This window comes from Vipera berus, assembly GCF_964194415.1.
Source record: "Vipera berus genome assembly, chromosome: Z".
NCBI classification, from domain to species: Eukaryota; Metazoa; Chordata; class Lepidosauria; order Squamata; family Viperidae; genus Vipera; species Vipera berus.
The window spans coordinates 6,053,248-6,075,792 of NC_138205.1; the positions used below are offsets into that span (position 1 = coordinate 6,053,248).

Sequence of the window (22,545 nt, forward strand, 5' to 3'; positions counted from 1 at the left end):
GCATATTCATTAGTTTTTATTTGGAAATAGCAAAGATACAAAAGTGATTGTGAAATGTAAAAAAAAATCTAGATATATTACAATATCTGAAAATAAGGGAAGGGAAGGGAAGCATACCAAGCTCTAAACAATTTCATTTATTTATTTAGAAACAGTATATGGCTCCCCAACTCTGGGAAGTTTTGCAAAACAAAACCCCAACACAAAAGCCAATACCCCCCCCCCAAAAAAAAACCCCACCATTCCTGGCAACCACAATCAAACCAACCATGAGCTCCATAATACCTTGGAGACTCCAGGTTCATTGGTAAAACCAATGTTTTCAAGGCCTTTCTATGTATAGTGTGTCAAAGGGAGACCAATCTTAATTCTACAGAGAAAATGTTCCACAAGGAAGGAGCCACCATGGAAAAGGCCTCCTCCTTGGTCCCACCAGATTGATCTCTCCAGATGGACTCCCTTAAAAAAGTGAACATGTAACTTATTCTGCCTCCTGTCTTAGGTTGGGTATAACTTGGAAAAGACAATCTTTCAAATAACTTGGGCTCCAAGCCATGCAGAACTTTAAAGGTGACAACCAACATCTTGAAATGCCATCCAATGCAACACCTGCAAAAGAGGCTACATATAAATAAATCTAGGCTTGCATAGAACCATGCAGGCCACCTCATGTTCAAACAATTGAAACTTCCAGATTCAAGGGCAGTCCCATGTAGAGCACATTGTAGTAGTCAAATCTGAATGATATTCATTTAACCTCCAATGGGAAGGAAGGAAGGATTCAAACTATTAGATTAATGCCACACTTATTTTAAAAAATAATAACAATATTAATAATAATTTATTTCAAATGCTATGCTCAATTTCTGCACTGTTTGACTTCTTTGGAAAATCCTTGTTATTCATATTTTCTCTAGAGTGTAGTATATGTGCATTCATTTTTTTTGATGCCCATAAGTATTCTATTTATGGGGATAAACACAAAAATGAACATTAAAAGAAGTGAAGAAAGAAAGAAAAATAGGAAATAAAAATATTACATAGAAATGATATCCTGCAGCATCAGAAAATTTTGTTTCCAATGTAGTTTGTCCTTGAAATATGTGTAAAATATTGATTTTTGTGGAATTTCCTCCTTGATACATTGTCTTTCCTTTTCAATTGAAACTTAGGGAAAACATTTCATTTTTACACTCTTGGTTTCTTTCAATGTCCTGGAGTTCTATAAGCAAGTTAAGCTGCTTTTCTTATGAAGAACTTTTAGGAATCTATTATGCCACTATTGGCTACTTTGTATTTACTGACTATGTGGGTGGAATTTATTTATTTTTTTCAATTTCAGATATGTTAGCTTGCATCCAATGTCCAGAAGATCAATATGCAAACGAAGAAAGACATGGGTGTCTCTTGAAAAGGATAAATTTTCTATCTTATGAAGAACCTTTAGGGTATAGTTTAGCTTGTCTTGCTACATTTTTCTCCCTCATTACAACATGGGTGCTGGGAATTTTTATTAAGCACAAAGACAGTCCTATTGTGAAAGCCAACAACCGGGATCTCACCTACACTCTCCTGATCTCACTTCTGTTCTGCTTTCTCTGCTCTCTGCTCTTTATTGGACAACCTGGGAGAGTGACCTGTCTCCTCAAACAGTCTGCATTTGGTCTCATCTTCTCAGTATCCATCTCTTGTGTGTTGGCCAAAACGATCCTTGTTTCTCTTGCCTTCAAGGCCATCAAACCAGGATCTTGGATGAGGACATGGATGGGAAAAAGACTGGCTGTTTCTGTTGTTCTTTTCTGCTCTCTGTTTCAAGCAAGCATCTGTACTGTGTGGTTGTCAAAATCTCCCCCATTCCCAGAGTTAGATGTGCACTCAGCCTCTGAAGAAATGGTTCTACAATGCAATGAAGGCTCAGTTTTTATGTTTTATTGTGTCCTGAGCTATATGGCTCTCCTTTCATTCGCTAGCTTCATTGTGGCTTTCCAGGCTCGTAAACTGCCTGACAGCTTTAATGAAGCCAAGTTCATCACCTTCAGCATGTTGGCCTTCTGCAGTGTGTGGGTTTCCCTTGTTCCAACGTACTTGAGCACCAGAGGAAAAGCCATGGTGGCTGTGGAGATATTCTCTATCTTGTCATCTAGTGCCGGGCTTCTAGGATGCATCTTTTCCCCCAAATGTTACATTATTGTACTGAGGCCTGATTTAAACAACAAGGAACAATTAATAAGAAGAAATATTTAATTATCCTTTGCTTTGTTTGATTATGTTTTTAAGTTAGTAAGAGTAACATTCATAAAAATTAGAAAATATTTTTAAGTTATTCATATTAAAGAGTCTTTACATTCTGATTTACTTGTAGCTCTGAAATGTTGATTTAGGAGAAATTCTATCAAGTTTAAGCTTTTCCCAATGATATTCTAGGGTCTCACAAATGTAGTATGGAAAGACTAGTGATTTTTGAGAATCAGAAAGAAACCATTTTGCAAGCAAGCATGGATAATTTTCCAACTGTCCTCGTATATTTGCTAATCTGACACAATTACATTTCATGAGCTATCCATTGTAAATGTGAGCATAATGATGAAGTTTAAAATGTAAAGTTGAATTCCCACTCTCCATTGGAAAGTTTTGTTTTTAAATGTGAAAATTTAGGTGTATCTACTATATAATCAAGGGATGTGGTGGCTCAGTGGGTTAGGACGCTGAGCTTGTCGATCACATGGTCAGCAGTTTGGCGGGTCAAATCCTGAGTACTGTGTAACAGAGTGAGCGCCTGTTACTCGTCCCAGTTTCTGCCAACCTAGCAGTTCAAAAGCATGTAAAAATGCAAGTAGAAAAATAGGGACCACTACGGTGGGAAGGTAACAGCATTCCGTGTGCCTTTGGCATCTAGTCATGCCAGCCACATGACCATGGAGACGTCCTCGGACAAGCGTTGGCTCTTCGGCTTTGAAACAGAGATGAGCACCGGTCCCTAGAGTTGGAAACGACTAGCACGCATGTGCGGGGGAACCTTTACCTTTACTATATAGTCACAGAAGCAAAGTAACATAATGTAAAGACATGCAGTTTTTAAAATCAACAATTATTTTTAATAATAAAGCAAACAAACAAAAATTATCATCCTGAATAATTATTGGAAGGATGATATAACACATGTTTGATTGTGTTTCTTCCTTGTTGGCTATCAACAACACTCTGGATGTCTATTTTCTCATTTCCTCTCCTTCAATTCTTCCCTGAATCTCAGGAAGAGAAGAGATCCATTTGAAGTGAAATATTGCATAGTCATGATCCAATCCAAAGGCTCTGTTTTCCCCCTATTCCAAGCAATGTCCCATGATTCATAGGGACCATGCAGGTAATCAATTTGAACAGTCTAGGTTCTGAGTGCATTAGTCAACAATGGGCAAACTAAAGGTTTTGACCTCCTGCAATAGATAGTGATGCCAAAGAATCTGATGGTAATGTTATCTGACCATGATAAAGAGCATCCTGTCATACAGCATCAATGTCTGGTTTAGAAGCATCACTGTTTCAGACAGGAAGGGAGTGTAGAGAGTGGTGAGGACAGCTGAAAAGATCATTGACAGTTCCCTCCCTTCCGTCCAGGACACAGCACATAATTGTTGCTTGAGCAGGGTCTGCAAGATTGTCTGGGACATTACACATCCTCTTCATGACCTGTTTTCCTTGTTACCTTCTGGCAGGAGACTCCATGGTATCTGAAGCAGAATATCCAGACTCAGGCACAGCTTTGTTCCATATAGTATTAACCTTGTGAACTCTTGGTGGAGCAGTGGGCTAATGCCTCCTTAAGTAACACCAGCTGCCTGCAATTAGTGCAGGTTCGCATCCCACCAGGCTCAAGGTTGACTCAGCCTTCCATCCTTCCGAGGTAGGTAAAATGAGGACCCAGATTGTTGGGGGCAATTAAGCTGACTTTGTAATAATGCCGCTTGGTGTGTGTGTGAAAGCCCTAATAAGAAGGCATATACATAGAATGAAGGCTACTGCTTAGCTTGTAAGCCGCCCTGAGTCTTCGGAGAAGGGCGGAATATAAATGGAATTAAAAAAAAAAACCTCTAAAGCTTCCTCCTTTCATTATGTATTCAAGATGGACAGTGATTAATATTTATATGTTACTTATATGTAAGGGTGTAGGTCTATATATGTGTTGTATATAGTATGTTTTAAACAAACTTTTATTTTTCTTTGGTTATTGCTGTGGCTTCCTACACCTCTTAGTGATGAAGAGGATTTGCTTATTTGTGTATACAGTCATTATTTTAAAAATATGCAATAATTCGCCGATAATAATTCAGAGAATGTTTTTGCATCTATTTTATATGTGAAAATATGTATTTCAGAAATATTATGACTTCCTTCCTACCTTCCTTTTGTGGAAAGTCAGCCCCCCTCCCGAGAAAGAAATATTTTAAAGGCAGAAACCGTCCCCTCCAACAGTCCCTCTTCCCCAAACAGAAACCAGGTCTGCTGAAATGCAGATGTGATAATCTTGTCAGAAAGATTGAAGCCAGGAAGCTTGGAATATGACATTTGGGGCCTAATAGGATTAATAGGATTAACCCCACCACCATCAAAATACCAGAAAGGCACACTCAGACTCAGGTCAAATTTCATGCCACAGGAACAATTCCAAACAAAAAAGCCCAACAAGGTATAAAAACCCAGCACCCATCATCAGATGGAAAAGTTCTCCACAGCTACCATGAATTTTGCTGTTGTGCTCAGATAGGTTGACAGACCCACACCCTGCAAAAAGACAAACATGCTAAAAGCAATGAACGTGAGTTTTCGGAAGTGACAGATAATTTATAGGCAACAAAATCAATGATGAAGCTCCTGAAGACCAAAAGGCCTATATGCTGGCCTTTATCAACAAAAATGGTAAAACATGGTAAAACAAAGGTAAAAAAAGACCTTTGTTGCATTGTAGAATCACTTGTTCAATAACTGAGGTGACAACTAATTTAGGAAATGGAGGAGAGATTACAACCACAAAACAGAAATGCTGACGTGGAATGGAGAATACAAAGGAAAATTGAAAAGGCCAACCTTTAATTTTCCTTTGCTAATTTTCTTCCCCTGTAAGTCATAAAAATATAGACCTAATTTAATTATTTTGTTTGATTAGTTGGTGTCTGCTATTAAGTTCTGGCCTGAACATAATGATGAAACATTTTGGGGAAAAAATACATCCCAATAACCCAGCACTGGAAGACAAGATGGAGAAGATCTCCACAGCCACCATGGCTTTTCCTTTGGTGCTCAGATAGGTTGGAACAAAGGAGATCCACACACTGCAGAAGACCAACATGCTGAAAGTGATGAACTTGGCTTCATTAAAGCTGTCAGGTAAATTACGGGCAAGAAAAGCCACAATGAAGCTGGCAATAGCCAAGAAGCCCAAATAACCCAGGACACAATAGAACATGAAGATGGAACCTTCGTTGCATTGCAAAATCATGATTTCTTTAAGAGAGTGCATGTCTAACTCAGGGAATGGAGGAGATGTCACCAGCCACAGAATGCAAAGACCTGCTTGAAAAAAAGAACAAGAAAGGACAATGGAAAGAGCCAATCTTTTCCCCACCCATTTTCTCAATGAAGATCCTGGCTTAGTAGCCATGAAAGCTACAACCACAGTAATAGTTTTAGCTAACACACAAGAAACAGCAACTGAGAAGATGATGCCAAATGCTGGTTGACGGAGAAGGCAGATTGCTTTTCCTGGTTGAGTAAGAAATAACAAGGAACAGAAAAAACAGAGCAGAAGGGCAATGAGTAGTGTGTAAGTGAGGTCCCGGTTGTTGGCCTTGACAATGGGGGTATCTCTATGCTTAAGAAAAATTCCGAGCATACTGGTTGTTATGAGGGAGAAGGAAACAGCAGCTGAGGCCAGACTGACCCCTGAAGATTCTTCAAAGGACAGGAAACTCATTGTTTTGTTAAGGCATTGATCTTGATCCTTGTTTGGATACTGATCTTCAGGACATTTGAAACAATCTTCTGTATCTGGATAAAGGATCAAAAGAAAACTCATTTATTTCCTGCTTATCACTATAATAAATACTTTATGTTATGGTTTGAGCCTGATATTCATTTTGTGATCTTTTCCCTCTGTATCTGTATTTCAAAGGTTATTCCAAGTTATATTCCAAAAATCTATAATTTAATGGTATGAAATTGTGTGAACTTGCAGAGTTTCATTACAATGCATAATTTTAATTTAGGTGGTAGAACATTTGGTTGCTGTTCTCTGTTGGTTCTTTTTTTATTGTTATTATTATAATTTGTTGTTTAATATTGTCAAGTTACCCAGAGTCATTTGGGCATGGATCTGTGGGATTCAGCTAGTTTGCACCAGTTTGGCAGAACCAGTAGCTTCTGGGTTCTGCCATTCTCCTGGAGGGGAGGGGGAAAACACTGCGGGCTACTTCTTTGTTTTCCTCTATCACTACACTGTAACACTTTTGTTGTTTCAGCATACACACTGTTTGAACTATCTTCCCCCTTGATGTCACCTTGAAAGGGGGGAGGATAAAGGAATGCTCCTCCGGCACTTGGTTTATTTCTGTTTTCGGAAGGGAAGGTGTGAAGACCCAACAAAACATTGCCACAACCCTGAGACAGCCTGGCAGTATCTATTATGCCTGCTATTAGCTTCTCTAATAAAAATTCCTTTTGGAAGAAACTGCTTCCACGAGTTCTGCTTTCTTAGGTTGAGGTTTTGAAGTGGGCCCTGACATATTGATTGTTTTGTTATTTTTTATTCAGTTTTACTGGGAACATAAGGTAAAGGTAAAGGTTCCCCCGCACATGCATGCTAGTCATTTCTGACTCTAGGGGCTGGTGTTCATCTCCGTTTCAAAGCTGAAGAGCCAGCGCTTGTCCGAGGACGTCTCCGTGGTCATGTGGCTGGCATGACTAGACACCAAAGGCACATGGAACGCTGTTACCTTCCCACCGTAGTGGTCCCTATTTTTCTACTTGCATTTTTACGTGCTTTCGAACTGCTAGGTTGGCAGAAGCTGGGACGAGTAACAGGTGCTCACTCTGTTACGCGGCACTCGGGATTCGACCTGCCAAACTGCCGACCTTCTGATCGACAAGCTCAGCGTCCTAACCCACTGAGCCACCACGTCCCTGGAAACATAACAGCAGCTCAAATGCTTTCCAAATGTGCTTGTTTATATTTTCATATAATTCTGTCCATAACTATCACATAACATGGGTCCCCTTATGCAACATGGGTGACAAACAAATTTAACAAAGAGACAACTAAATAAACAAGTTTGCAATAGTGGTGAATATCTGTTGCTCAGGTGTAGGAAGAGGGTGAAAATTCCTTATCTGAGCTTGTGGGTTGGTTTCTCAACATATTGTTACCAGGCTAGGTAACATCTTCAGCTGAATTTAGGGAATGTAAATGTGATTTAACTCCACTAAAGATGTTACCTAGCCTGGTAACAAAATATTTGGAAACCAACCCCCAAACTCAGAGGACTAAACTTCACCCTCAAACAAATATGTCTCCAATTCCTCTATGTGGTATGTATATATAGTTTCCAAATGAAAACCCTATATCTAAAATGAAGTAAAATGTAATTATTTTCTTTCCTTCCTTTAAATACCCCAGTTTGTATTTCTTTGAAATTTGGAAGAAGTGTTTTGAAAGTGGTGCTCTCAAGATTTTGAAAGCAACTATGATATTTTCAAAATTTGGGTAATATTACTCAATAAGATTAACATTAGGTAATTACTTCCTGCACCAAAGAATCATTCTTAACTATAAAAAAATGATGAAACATTTTTTTTGTAGACAGTGTCATAAAGAATTGAAGGATTTCATATTATATACACTGGTTGAAAGTATCCTTAATACAACAATTATATCATGTTGAATACTGAACTTTTCCATTTAATTTTATAATAATTAATTAGATATTGTTCAATTTTGTCCCCCTCAATATGCATTATATTGCAATGCAGTATTTGCATGACAACCTTAGAAAAATTTGCTAGACCACTATACATTCTTGGTCTACAGATGAGATCTACAGGACCACCCAAAAAATAATGTTTGTATCCCACTCTGTATTCTTATATCTGGCAAAAAAGGGCAGTAAAAGAAGGGATTTTGTGTGGTTTACAGTATTCTACAAGATATATTATTTTAAAACCTGAGTGATTATTACTAATTGAGGTTATTACTAACTGAGATTTCTAGGAGTTACCTGTGTTCCTTGCTTTAAATGCTAGAAAACCTCAATTTTAGTAAGAAATAAATATGTGCAGCTCAACCAATGGTAATATTTGATGAAACAGTTCCTTTGCTGCCCAATGTTTTCAGATTTTGTAGAGGTCCATAACTGACCTATCTTACTTGAAATCTTCCCCTGTTGACACGAAACACAATCGTAGCAGCAGAAGCTTTTCTCTTCAGATTTCCTCTTCCAATATCCAGGGTGACAGTATTCATTACACAGAGAAACTGGAAGAACCTGCTCATAACATGAAAAACTTTGCATAGGTAATTGCCAAGTTATTCAGTTGTTTCACCAGCTGAGAATACAGTCAACTAGGCATCCTATAAAGCAGGGATGTGAAACTGCCAGTCTGAGGGCCAGTTGCATCATGCAGAGGCCGCACCCGCCCCAGCTGCACCAATGTGAAAAAAAGTTGCAATATGTTGTGACACATCACATGATGTGGCGAGTTTGACACCCGTGCTATAAAGAGAATCATGACCAGAAGAGATCAGTTGGAGACATTTTAACTGAAACTCTTTCCATTATTTAAAGAAGTTGTAAAAAAATACTCTACATTTATGAAGTTCTGTACCTGATTAAAACCTTTGTGCCATTTTATCAGATTTTCATTAAGGATCAATTCATTTCCATAAGATGCATCAGGATCTAGCTTTCCAACTTTCACGGTCCTGATGGACTTGTTTGGAAAAACGATCATATTGATGATGCTAAATCCACCTGCAACTTCCCTCTTCTCATTAAAAGACATTCCCTCTCCTGCTCCGTTGTTGAAAGAAATGTCTTGAAGAAATTGGTGGAGCTACTTGATAGAGAAAAAGAAAGCAATGAAGTTGAATTAACAAAGATAAGGGAAAACAAAATATGAGAAGTTCCATGTTTTATTTCCCAAACTCATTATGCAGTTTCATTGGACAAAATGCCAATAGAAAACAAAGAACTATTATATTATATAGTGGACTAGAGGAATGTTGTGGATATAATTTACTTGGATTTCAGTAAGGCATTCCATTAAGTAAATCACAATATACTACTTGATAAGATAGAAAAAAATGTGGGTTAGGCAGCATCACCACCAGATGGATTCGGAACTGGCTGACCAACCACACTCAATGTGCAGTCCTCAATGGACAGAAGTGTGTAGTGAGGTGCCCCAGGTCTCTGTTCTCAGTCTAGTGCTCTTCAACATCTTCATCAATGATTTGGATAAGGGGATAGATGGGGAACTCATCAAATTTGCAGATGACAGCAAGCTGGCAGGAATAGCTAACACTCCAGAAGATAGGCTTAAGATCCAAGAGGATCTGGACAGACTTGAATTTGGGTGCTATCTAACAAAATTAAATTTAATGGTGAAAAAAATAAGGTAATCATTTAGGACGAAAAAGCAAATGCACAAGTACAGTATAGGTAGTACCTTGCTCAATAGTAGTAACTGTGAGAGGGATCTCAAAGTCCTAGTGGACAACCACTTAAATATGAACCAGCAGTTTGCTGCAGCTGCCAAAAAAGCCAACACAGTTCTAGACTGCATTAAAAGAGGGATAGAATCAAAATCATGTGAAGTAATAGTACCACTTTAAAATGCCTTGATAAGACCATTGAGAAGAAAGTTAAGTCTAATCTAATTGGAGCAGACAAGGACATTAAGCATTTTTAGCACAGCTGTTTGAACAGATTGTGCCTGAAATGAATGCTTAGCTCATTTTGTGAGCTAAATTATTTTGAAATAAGTTGTTCATTGAAAAAAAAAACTTTGGTGGAGATATGTTACCCTAAAAGGTTGCAGTTCTGGAGATTCAGCTACCGGTATTTTATCTGCCAAGATTTTTTTGAGATTGGATCCCTTTGATAGCATGCTATGCAAAGAATGAGCCACAGCATAAACACCATTATAGATACTGTAGCTGTGGCCGGTCATCTGTAATTGAAACAGAGATTCTGGAAGGTTTCCCAGTCCTTCTTCCCCAGTGCATTCTTGACTGCCCAATGATGACAATCCCGAACTAGGAAGGAAACAGTCAAATGCATGCTCCCAAAAGTGGTTTCGAAACCCATCTCCATGGGTTGAATATGGTTTTATGGACTGAAGAAATTCCTTGAATCCCAGATTTTCACCTGAGTGGATTTGAAAGGAAATGGCCCCATCATAAAATTGGAGATTCCAATCCCTTTGGGATCCTGGTAGCATAAAATCAATTTGGCTTGTGGTGATCCACACCTTGCTTAAAGATGCATTTCCCTTATTTGCAGCATCCCATACAGATTTGAGAGCTGTGAGCCAGGCAAGTGTAAAAGATTCTCCATAGATGATATATGTATTTGTTTTAACATCTGTGAAATGTGTATAAAAGTTAAACATGATATCACTAAATTTGCCCAAGTCATCCAGACGCAATAGTTTCGGAAATCTTTGTATGAAAGCTAAGCAGATTCCCTGCTGGAAGAACAAGTGCTCCAATTTCTGCAAAAAGTGTTCTCCACTCTCAGTGTCCACAGCAAAGAGCCCAATCCATTTCCATCCAAAACATTGAAGCAATCGGATAATCCCGATATATTGAGGAACTTCATTTGGGGCCATAAAGTAAAGTGAAGACGATTGAGAGTTATCAATTTCTTCCAAAGGAAATGATCCATAGGTGAGCTAAAAGAAGACATTGTATAGAGCAATTAAATAGAGTTTTTTTTGTTTATTTGTTTTGGTCATGCATTTTTATGTATCACTTCAAAAACTGACTTGACAGTTTTACACCTGATCCCTAATTTCTCAAATTTTGAGAATATGGTTAAATTTCTGGCCATTGATGTTTTTTTTTCAACAAATGTGTTAAAATATCATTGGCATTCATCAAGAAGGGTCTAGGCCAACTCACCACATCCAACTCACCACAGGAAAAGATTCTTATAGAAGAAATGATGGAATAGAATCATTAAAGAAAAGATGTCAAACAAGGGACAAAATGAAATGTGAGTGATAAAAATTAAAATATTAAATTAACTTTAATTCTTGAATTCTCCAGTGGTGAGTTGTCCAGCTGTGAGTTGGTCATGGTGAGTTGGCCACAGTGAGTTGTTCCATTCTGCACCAAGAAATCTAATTTTTATTTTTAGTCACTTGTTAAATCTTAAATGAGATTTATGAGAATGAAAACTTAAGGATGCTCTTGGGCACATTTATTCAATTGATTAATTCTTGAAATCTATTAACAAGAACAATATACATCTCCTCACCCCTGGACTCACCTGTGGAATTTTGTAGAACTCTAGAATTTCTGCCATATGGGATGAAGTATCTGTTCCAACTCCTCCAATGATGGCCAGGAGATTTTTCTGAAGTCCACATTTGTAGTTGGGCAGAAATCGATCCGATTTGAAAAGTAAGTCCATAGTGGTCCGATAAGTCAACCTAGGATTGTTGTAGCTGTCATGGATGTGGAATCCAAGGGTAACATTGGGCAAGATTTGTGGGTTCTCATTGATCTCCTTGGCAGCAAAGGCCAAGGAAAGGACATGCTGATAGAATTTTGTAATTACACTGCAAATAAAGAAAGTCTTTCATGAAACAATTTTGCAATGTACACAAAAGTACTAAGAAATATATTCATTCATACATAAATGCATATGTAAATACATATATTCATACACTTAACTTTATCAAATTCATTGGGTGCCCATCTTACCATGGGGTAACTCTGCCTTCAACTCTCTAAATATGTTTGTAATTCTATATTTCAAAGAAAGTTAGACTGAAATTAGATGCTTGTTGTTTCATTCATTCATTTTCACTCTTTCACCAAAAAACATTTTTTTTCATTGTATGAATCTTCATCCATCATATCCTAAGTGTTGCAATCTGCCATCTCACTACTTCTCCTCTTTCTAAAAATTATGATATTTTAGTGGAAGAACAGCTTTCACATTTAGTATGGAAGGAAAAGCATTCTGAAATTCATGAAAGAAATGGGTTAATGGGTTAAGCTATTCCCCAAAGCACCTGAAGCCAGGACAAGAGGCAACGGATGGAAACTAATCAAGGAAAGAAGCAACCTAGAACTAAGGAGAAATTTCCTGACAGTGAAAACAATTAACCAGTGGAACGGTTTTGCCTTCAGAAGCTGTGGTTGCTCCATCACTGAAGGCTTTTAAGAAGAGATTGAAATTTATCCGAAATGGTATAGGGTCTCCTGCCTGAGCATGGAGTTGGACTAGAAGACCTCTGAGGTCCCTTCCAACTCTATTATTCTGTTATATGTTACTCTGCCCCTCTTATTTCTTCTGTTATATGTTACTCTGCCCCTCTTATTTCTTCTGGCAAAATGTTGTGATCTTGGAAAAGTGAGAAAAAGTAATATAGAACCTCAAAACATTTCTGAGATAAATATTCTTCAAAGAATTCATGGTATGTGTTATATTTTGAGAAAAAAAAAATCAAATTTCAGATAACAATGTTTTATGCACATTAACTATCTAAAATGTCTCAGTTGTAACCTTTTCAGTTATGAAGAGCATCCTAGGTAAATTTCTAATTTTATCTTTTAAATAAACTTATCTAAAAGTGGATATTAATGCTCCTTCTTGTGGATACATTTCTTTTCTGGGAAAAAATAAATAAATAAATTCTGTTCTTCTATTTAATAAGGGGACCATATATTTAAAAATATTTCTTCATTTTATTAAATCCCCCCTTTTAAGGATTTGTAATTAGGCATTTAGCCATTATGTTTAACTTACATAACATTTTATTCAAAACAAAATTGATGGGAAATAAAAGTCTTATTTAACCTACAGCCAGAAACTCTGAGAAACTGAAGCTTGATCATAAAAAAGCTTTCTTCTGCTTTGTTTAGGCACCTTTTTTCATAGATACAGGTGTGGTCATTTAGAAAAACTAGGAAAAAAACCCCTAGTTATTAGGTGAAGGAATTATTAGGTGGAGAAAGGTGTGGGATTTTCTTACTCTGAAAATTCATAGAGCTCCTGAAATGGATGTTCATGAAAAGTATGTTCACTGAAGGCATAGAGGTTCTGTGAAGCCATCCCTCCAATGAGAAGATCACCTGATTGGTACCATTCATGTGGAACTGGAATGGGATCAACTTCTGGACACTTGAGTGCATTTATTTTGATCACTGGGAACATCAGAATGAACAAAACATCAGCAGCCAAAACATCTTCCAAAAGAGGTCTCCAACATATCAATCCACACCAATGGATCTGACCTAGCATACTGGATTTTCCCAACACACTTCCAAAGAGAAAAGCATCAATCTAAACTTTTCACTTCAGTGGAGATACAGACATGTGTTTGAATAATGACTGAGACTTCTACAACTCACATATTAAATTAGTCTGATCAAAGAGAGAACAGATGCTGTAGCAAATGAACCGAATAGCCCTGTTTGGCTGTTCCCACCACCCCAAGCGCTCCATGGAACCAGGATTAGTTTATAACCTCTTTCAAACTTGCTTTCTGCTTTTCACTTCTTTTGGAAAATCTCAGGAGCTTTGAGCAAATAAATACATGGTTGTAATTTGGACCAATTCCCTGAAGAGTTAATTATTTATTAAAATATTTTCCCCTAGCTGATCTTAAAAAAATGTATCTACATGTTAACCGTCAACTTCCCCTCTTTCTGAAATAAAAGTAATTTTAAAAATCAGATGATATTTTTTAACAATAATATACATACATGGACACAGAAAGAAAGATAATGCATTGGATTTAACTATTTTTATTCAGAATATAAAATACAGGAACAGGTTCTTATAGAGGATAGCATACCAGTAAAGAGCTCAGGATTGAAATGAGGGATCCTTGGTGCTCTCTGAGATTTGCAGTTTTGCTGCATTTGTTTTACTACCCAATCTAGGTAACATCAGCAGATCCTGACTTGGCAACCTGTAGATGACCCTGATGACATATGTACAATCTCTTCCCAGAGTTATGGGGATAAGGTGTGTCAATATTTCTGAAAAAGTGTAGAATGTCACAGCAAATGGTTGTTAATACAACTAGGAGAGTGGACCCTTCACATATTCAGGACCCTAGACAAATTCAAATATGTGAACAAGTTCTCTGTGTGGATGCTGCTTCCAGAAGTCCATTCTGGGCCTGGGCAACAAAAAAGTAGCTACCAGTTCTGCCAAAGGGGTATGAACTGTCTGAATCCCACCACTGTCCCAGACCGATGGACAGAACCAGATATTTAGAGTTTTAGAAAAAGCCAGCAAGTAGCAATAAACCAAATGTCTGCAAGGAAACAACCAAGCTCAGATAACACTAAGGACCCCTCAAAGCTAGCTGGGTCAGGACAATCCTAATCCTTGGAAGGTAAGTGTTCCTCATGGTAAAAATAATTTTAACCAATAGATTTTTTTTTACAATAATATAAACACATGGACACAGAAAGAAAGATGAAACATTGTGTTTAACTATCTTAATTAGGGAATATAAAGTACAACCATGACATGTTACATCATTCTTTCAGAGATATTTCCTTATCAATTCTTCAATGGCTTCAACAGTAGAGGAGCTTCCAATGAATTCCTTCACTGGGAAACTTCTTTAAAATGTAAAGCGATAGTCAGAGGTGTGCATGCTTCAAAAATAGCGCAAGTTGAACTGTACAGCACAAGAAATGTTTTATGGCATTTTGCCTTATATCAGAAAATGTTTTGTAAAATTTTCCAAATTTCAATTCCACCAAAGTTGTTGTGATTCAGCGTCAGCCTGTGGTTCCGGCAGCTGAGTTGGATGATTCTGAAGAGGAGGAGGAGGAAGGGTTTGGAGAGCCTTTGGTGTCAGAGGAAGGTTCTGATGCACTGCAGGACTCTCAGCCTAACCCCTCCCATCTTGTTCCTCCTCAGACTCAGCCATGTGAGCACGAGGGTTTGGAAGAAGATGATCCACAGCTGGCTCTGTTCAGGGACGCTAGGAGCAGGAGGCAATCTAGCAGAGCATAAAAGAAGAAGGCAATGAGGCAACTCGGGAGAAGGCAATGAGAAGCCACACCTTGGGACTGCTGATAAAAGGGGAAGGTGTGGGAGGTGCTGGTTGCTGAAGGCAACCATTTGAAGATCTTCTGCTAGAGTCCTGGTCTGTTATTCTTGCTTAACTCTTGTTTAAACTTTTGGTTTAACTCTTGAACTTTTTGTTTAACTTTTGTTTGAACTCTTCATAAATAAATTTGGTTGGGTTTTTTCCAGCGTGTTGACTATAAAAACAGGGCCGGTCGTAGGCTGGAACAGAACAGAAGTCATGAGTCTTAAATGTTGAACACATTCTGTAACTTAGCCCATTTGAAGTACCAGGCCTAAAAAAGATTTAGTCCTAGGATGAAAGGTTTTGGCCAATAAAGTTTACAGACACAATAATCTGAGTACCATATAGATTTGGTTTAATAATACTATCTGAGATATTAGAATATCTTTATTTCCTCCCTGTCATATTTTCTCTCCCTTTTTATTTTTGTTTGGTTATTGCTGTGGCTTCCTACACCTCTTAGTATGAAGAGAATTTGCTTATTTATGTATACAGTCATTATTTTAAATATACAGTATATTAATGATTCAGAGAATTTTTCATATCTATTTGCTATGTACAGTGAGGGAAATAATTATTTGATCCCCTACTGATTTTGTATGTTTGCCCACTAAGAAAGAAATGATCAGTCTATAATTTTAATGTTAGGTTTATTTTAACACTGAGAGTCAGAATAATAACAACAACAAAAATCCAGAAAAACACATTTCATAAAAGTTATAAATTAATTTGCATTTTAATGAGTGAAAGAAGTATTATCAATCAGCAAGATTTTTATTAAAGGGAGTGTTCCTAATCTCAGGTTGTTACCTGTATAAAAGACACCTGTCCACAGAAGAAATCAAATTCAAAACTCTCCACCATAGCCAAGAGCAAAGAGCTGTCCAAGGATGTCAGGGACAAGATTATATACCTACCCAAGGCTGGAATTGGCTACAAGACTATTGCCAAGCAGCTTGGTGAGAAGGTGACAACAGTTGGTGTGATTATTCGCAAATGGAAGAAACACAAAATAACTGTCAGTCTCCCTCAGTCTGTGGCTCCATGCAAGATCTCACCTCGTTGGAGTTTCAATGAACATGAGAACGGTGAGGAATCAGCCCAGAACTACATGGGAGAATCTTGTCAAAGATCTCAAGGTATCTGGGACCATAGTCACAAAGAAAATAAATTGGTAACACACTACGCTGTGAAGGACTGAAATTCTGCAGTGCCTGCAAGGTCCCCCTGCTCAAGAAAGCACATGTACAGGCCTGTCTGAAGTTTGCCAGTGAACATCTGAATGATTCAGAGGAGAACTGGGTGAAAGTGTTGTGGTCAGATGAGACCAAAATCAAGCTCTTTGGCATCAACTCAACTTGCTGTGTTAGGAGGAGGAGAAATGCTTCCTGTGATCCCAAGAACACCATCAAAATGAGTTTCAATGTAGGGAAAAGCAAGGTCTTACACTTAGGCAGGAAAAACCAAAGGCACAAATACAGATTGGGTGAGACCTGGCTTAAAAACTGTGAGAGCGACCTTGGAGTCATAGTGGACAATCACTTGACTATGACCCAGCACTGTGCAGCAGCAACCAAAAAAGCTAATACAATCCTGGGTTGTATAAACAGAGGGATAGAATCAATATCACGTGAAGTGCTAGTACCGCTTTGCAAAGCCCTAGTAAGGTGAAATGCTTCCTGTGATCCCAAGAACACCATCCCCATTGTCAAACATGGAGGTGAAAACATTATGCTTTGGGGGTGTTTTTTTGCTAAGGGGACAGAACAACCTCACCACATTAAAGGGACGATAGAAGGGGCCATGTACCATCAAATCTTGGGTGAGAACCTCCTTCCCTCAGCCAGGGCATTGAAAATGGGTTGTGGATGGATATTCCAGCATGGCAATAACCCAAAACACATGGCCAAGGCAACAAAGGAGTGGCTCAAGAATAAGCACATTAAGGTCCTGGAGTGGCCTAGCTAATCTCCAGATCTTAATCCCATAGAAAATCTGTGGAGGGAGTCTTTTGTAAAAAAGCTATTATTTATAACTTTATTTCCATCAATGTAATATGTTTTCCATTTTACACCTTGAACATCTTAAGGATGCAAGTATTAATTAAGATCCAGCTCCTAGTTTTTAAATCCCTGTAGTTTTTTAGATTTGTTACCTAATATGTGAATCCTATTTAGACTAAATAGCCTTAGTCCTTACTACATCCACAACAGCCTTATGTCTGTGAGAATTACATGAAAATAAAAATAAAAATGGGTTGGAAGTCAGAAGCAAATCAGTTAGGTGGGGTTTCTTAGAAAAGGAGGAGACAAGAGAGGGAACCTGATTCTGGAAACTATTTTTCCACTGGATAAAAGTTTTTGTACTGGAAAGGAGCAGAAGTGGGACATTAGAATTCTCTTTATCTGATATTTGATCTCTCAAGCTGAAATATCTGATCCTTCTTTCCCCACAGATGCAGAGGGTAGGAAAGAGGATCTCAAGAAGTTGGAGAAATGCACTTTTACTGTTTTCTGAGTTTCTCCCTCAAATGTAGAGTACAGCTAATATAAAATTACTCATATCTTTCTATTCTTTATCTTTCTATTTTCTTTTTATTCCCAATATGATAGCTCCACCAATTTCTTAAAAGCATGACATTTAATAATTCTCTTGGAGAGGCCTTGATTTTTTATGATCAAACAAGTATGGAAGGTGGATTTGATATCATCAACATAGTCATCTTTTCCAATTCCAATTTCCAGAGACGCAAGATTGGAAAAGTGGATCTTGATGCAATTTGTATTGAATTAATAAATAAATAAATAACTGAGAACAGTCACACAAACTCTCCTTGAAACCAAACCTGGTTAAATGATCGATGCCAAATGATCATGTTCTCATTAATGACTAATTCCTGTCCTTGCAGAGCATCAAGATCCACTTTTCCAATCTTGCGTCTCTGGAAATTGGAATTGGAAAAGATGACTATGTTGATGATTTATTATTTATTTATTTATTTATTTATTTATTTATTTATTTATTTATTCAATTTGTATTGAATTAATAAATAAATAAATAACTGAGTTATTTATCAGTTGGGCTCATTAGGTTAAGAAATGTACCATTCTTCTTCTAGGCAATCCCCGAGGACTAAACAGATTAAAATGACATTTTTCCGCTTTAATTGTTGAAAACTAATTGCAGTAATATTGCTAACAATATTTATTACACTTCCTCCAATATTGAACCAAAAATTCACAAATGCATTTATTTCATGAATCTTCTATTCCTATTCTTGATTGGACAATTTTATTCTAAGTGTGGTGCACCTTTCATTTTTAATGTAACAAGTGATTTTTCTTCCAATAAATCCTCATTTTCAAACATTTTGATATTGAAAACTAGGTGCTCCCCATCTCTCTGTGCAATGAATAGTGTCACCCCGGTTATCAGAAAAGGAAGGATGAAGGGAAAAAATTCTGCTGTTATGATTGTGTTCCCTGCCCAGAGGGAAAAATTTCAAACAAATTTGGTACGTTGACAACTTGTCTGATTTTGTTGTTATACAGATAAGCTTGAAACGTTATCCAAACATTATACATGAGAATCAAGTACACGATACAGGTATTTTAGTGAATGTGTTGTGCAGAATGCTTTCCGCTAATTAGTTTTCAGGTTGCATATTCATTTGTTTTTATTTGGAAACAATAAAGATACAAACGTGACTGTACAATGTAAAAAAATATCTAGATATATTGCAATATCTGAAAAAGAGGGAAGGGAAGGAAAGAATACCAAGCTCTAAACAATTAGATGATTTTATTTATTTATTTAAAAAAAAATCTGTTGTGTATTACTAATTGTTATTACATTAAGTTTAACAGAAGTTGCTGAGCTGAGGTAAAACCGCGGCAGCTTTTGACAGCTGTCAAAAGCTGCCGGGCGAAACCGCGCAAGCGCCAACCATTGACAGCCTAACACGCGCTACAGATGACAGCTCCGAGCTGTCAAAACCAAACGAACCCGATTGGCGGCGACCACGGCGCGGGAGCAGACTCACCCCGGATTGGTCGATCCGCCGGCAGCTGTCAGTATAAATAGATGTCATGTTCCCTTGTTCTTTGCCTGGTTCAGAATAAAAAGTTAAACTGTTAACTAGCTGTCTCGCCTGCTTCTTAGCTAAAGCAAAATCTATGGCTAATTTTGTTGTTATAGGGATGAACTTGAAATATCAAGTGGAGTGCCTTTACAAACAAGTAGACGATATGTAGAAAACATAGTTTTGAGGTTATATTTAAAAATTGGATGGACAAGGGGGAAAAATGAAGTTTTAAAGAAAGCAAACATTTAAAAATAAAAAAAAAATGAAATTTATAGAAGCATTAAATTTTGATGTCCGCAATTCCCATATTCTGTTTATGGGGATATATGCAAAAAATGAACTTTAAGAGAAATGAAGGAAGAAAGCAAAATTGATAATAAACTTATTAAATAAAAATGATGTCTTGCAGCATCATAACATTCTGTTTCTTATATAGTTTGCTCTTGAACTATGTGTGATATACTGATGTTTTGGAATTTCCTCCTTTATACAATGTCTTCCAAATTCACTTGGAATTTAGGAGAAATATTTCATTTTCATACTATATATTGAAGTATGGTCTTGAAGTCAATATCAATTTAAATATTAAATGATTCCTTCAAATATTCATAAATCTTCATTGGAACAGTCATCTATGATAAGAACATAAAATTAACAATCAATAGAGATTTTTTTGGGGGGTGCTACAGTTTCTTGTGTGTATTCAACTTTCACATGAATTCATGTTGAAATAAGAGTTTTTAATTTTAGGCACTCTTGTTTGCTTTCTGCATTTACTCACCATAACATGGATTTCTTTTTCAATTTCAGATATGGTAGCTTGCATCCAATGTCCAGAAGATCAATACGCAAACCAAGAAAGAAATGGGTGTCTCTTGAAAAGTATAAACTTTCTGTCTTATGAAGAACCTTTAGGGTATAGTTTAGCTTGTCTTGCTACAGTTTTCTCCCTTATTACAGGATGGGTGCTAGGAACTTTTATTAAGCACAAAGACAGTCCTATTGTGAAAGCCAACAACCGGGATCTCACCTACACTCTCCTCCTCTCTCTTATGTTTTCCTTTCTCTGCTCTTTGCTTTTTCTTGGACAACCTGGGATAATGACCTGTCTCCTCAGACAGTCTGCATTTGGTCTCATTTTCTCATTGTCCATTTCTTGTGTGTTGGCCAAAACCACTCTTGTTTCTCTTGCCTTCAAGGCCACCAAACCAGGATCTCAGATGAGGACATGGATGGGGAAAAGACTGGCTGTTTATATTGTCCTTTCCTGCTCCCTTTTCCAAGCAGCTGTATTGTATGGTTATCAACCTCTCCCCCATTCCCAGAATTAGACATGTACTCAATAACTGAAGAAATGATTCTACAATGCAATGAAGGATCCGTTTTAATGTTTTATTGTGTCTTGAGCTATATGGCTCTCCTTTCATTTGCCAGCTTCATTGTGGCTTTCCAGGTTCGTAAGCTGCCTGACAGCTTTAATGAAGCCAAATTCATCACCTTCAGCATGTTGGCCTTTTGCAGTGTTTGGGTCTCCTTTGTTCCAACCTATCTGAGCACCAGAAGTAAAGCCATGGTGGCTGTGGAGATCATCTCCATTTTGTCCTCTAGTGCTGCACTCCTAGGATGCATCTTTTCCCCCAAGTGTTACATTATTATGTTGAGGCCTGATTTAAACAACAAGAAACAATTAATAAAAAGACATTCTTAAATATCTTTTTTCTCTGTTATGTTTTTGTAATTGGTAGGAGTAAGTTAGATCAAGATAAAACATCAATTTGATTCATATGAAGAGGTGCTTATCATTCTGATTGATTTCTGGCTGCACTAGGATCTCCACTGATGTTACATTTGAAGCCAAGCTTTAGCCCAAGGGTCTTCAAACTTGGCCCACTGGCTGAGGAATTCTGGGAATTGAAATCCACAAATCATAAAAGGGCCAAGTTTGAAGACCCCTGCTTTAGCCATATCTCCTAAGGTTTGTCAATGAATCATCCAGGCCAAAAGTATTTAAAAAGGTTAAATCACCACATCTGGAACAAAGGTTCTTAATCTGAGAAGTTGTGTTACTCACCAAAGCAACTTCATAGTCCCCCCCCCAAAAAAAAATAGTTAGGCAGAAAGTCAGAGAGTTATTGGAATGTACTAACTCTTGCCACACCAACTGCTGGAGTTTCTCCCCAAAATATGTTTTAATATGTCAATGAAGATGTAATTATCCTGGCCAAAAGCATTTTAAAAAGGTTAAATTACAGCAACTGGACTAAAGCCTCTTAATCTGAGATGTTTTTGTTATCATCTAAGTAACTAAGTAACTTTCTAATAACTTCACTTTCTTAAAGTTCCGCCCATCCTTCTGGACCCAGCTTGGTCTACATATTGCTTTGGAAAAAAAATGGCATGTATCTATAAAAGTAGAAGAATGGGTAAGGTTGTAATAAAGCTGAATGAAGGTGGGATGAATTTGTGAAGTTGATCCATACATGCTGGTAATTCATGAATAAAATTATTAAAATATGAAGAGAGATAGTATGAAAAAACAGAGTTGAGTTTTATGAAAATATGAGCAATATTCTGAATGAATAAATTCTAGGACACCTTTTTTAATGTCAATGTATATATTTCAAATGTATTGGCAAGAGTGTTATACAAATAACCAGGTGTTTTTTCCAAATATACTTTAGTGTCTCTATGAGTTTCTAATTCATTCTCAAATAGTTGCAAGAATATCACCCATCAACACCACCACATAATTTACAAAAAATTGATTTGTTTCTATTTTGTTCTAGATTTATATGGCCACCCATTGACAGACAAGACTTTATTTTTTAAAAACAAACAAACAAACAAACCAAAATCAAGTAACCAAAATCAAGCAGAAACCTATGATAGCACCTGAGTGAACCAGCAAGCAAAGCCTTCTAGACAGTATAGAACTACAGAAATATAGAATCCCATCAAACCCATTGAATGCTACCCTTGAACAAAAGTTATAGAACCAACTGTTTTTTTAGATCTTTGAAAGAGATCTGCCTTGCTATAGAGTTAGTCTGTTCTGTAGTTCTTTTCTTCACAACATCATTTTGATGGTGCACAACTTGAGGGTTCTCTTACACTCACAACTT

The 22,545-nt window shown here is 37.2% G+C and overlaps 2 protein-coding genes across 2 annotated transcripts in view; one reads left to right on the forward strand and one right to left on the reverse strand.

Moving 5' to 3' along the window:
• Window positions 1–1,344: 1,344 nt before the first annotated feature.
• LOC308678540 (vomeronasal type-2 receptor 116-like) lies at window positions 1,345–2,244 on the forward strand (the record flags this gene model as incomplete). The annotated part of the gene is made up of 1 exon (XM_081345770.1): window positions 1,345–2,244. The coding sequence occupies one exon, from the start codon at window positions 1,345–1,347 to the stop codon at window positions 2,242–2,244; it is 900 nt and encodes a 299-aa protein (XP_081201896.1).
• A 2,896-nt stretch (window positions 2,245–5,140) lies between these two features.
• Window positions 5,141–22,545, reverse strand: part of LOC308678541 (vomeronasal type-2 receptor 26-like) — a gene marked incomplete at both ends in the record, with an annotated part of 370,887 nt that continues 353,482 nt past the window's right edge. The window contains one exon of the mRNA XM_081345771.1: window positions 5,141–6,042. Within this exon, the coding sequence (XP_081201897.1) occupies window positions 5,141–6,042 (902 nt within the window). The remainder of the gene's footprint in view (window positions 6,043–22,545) is intronic.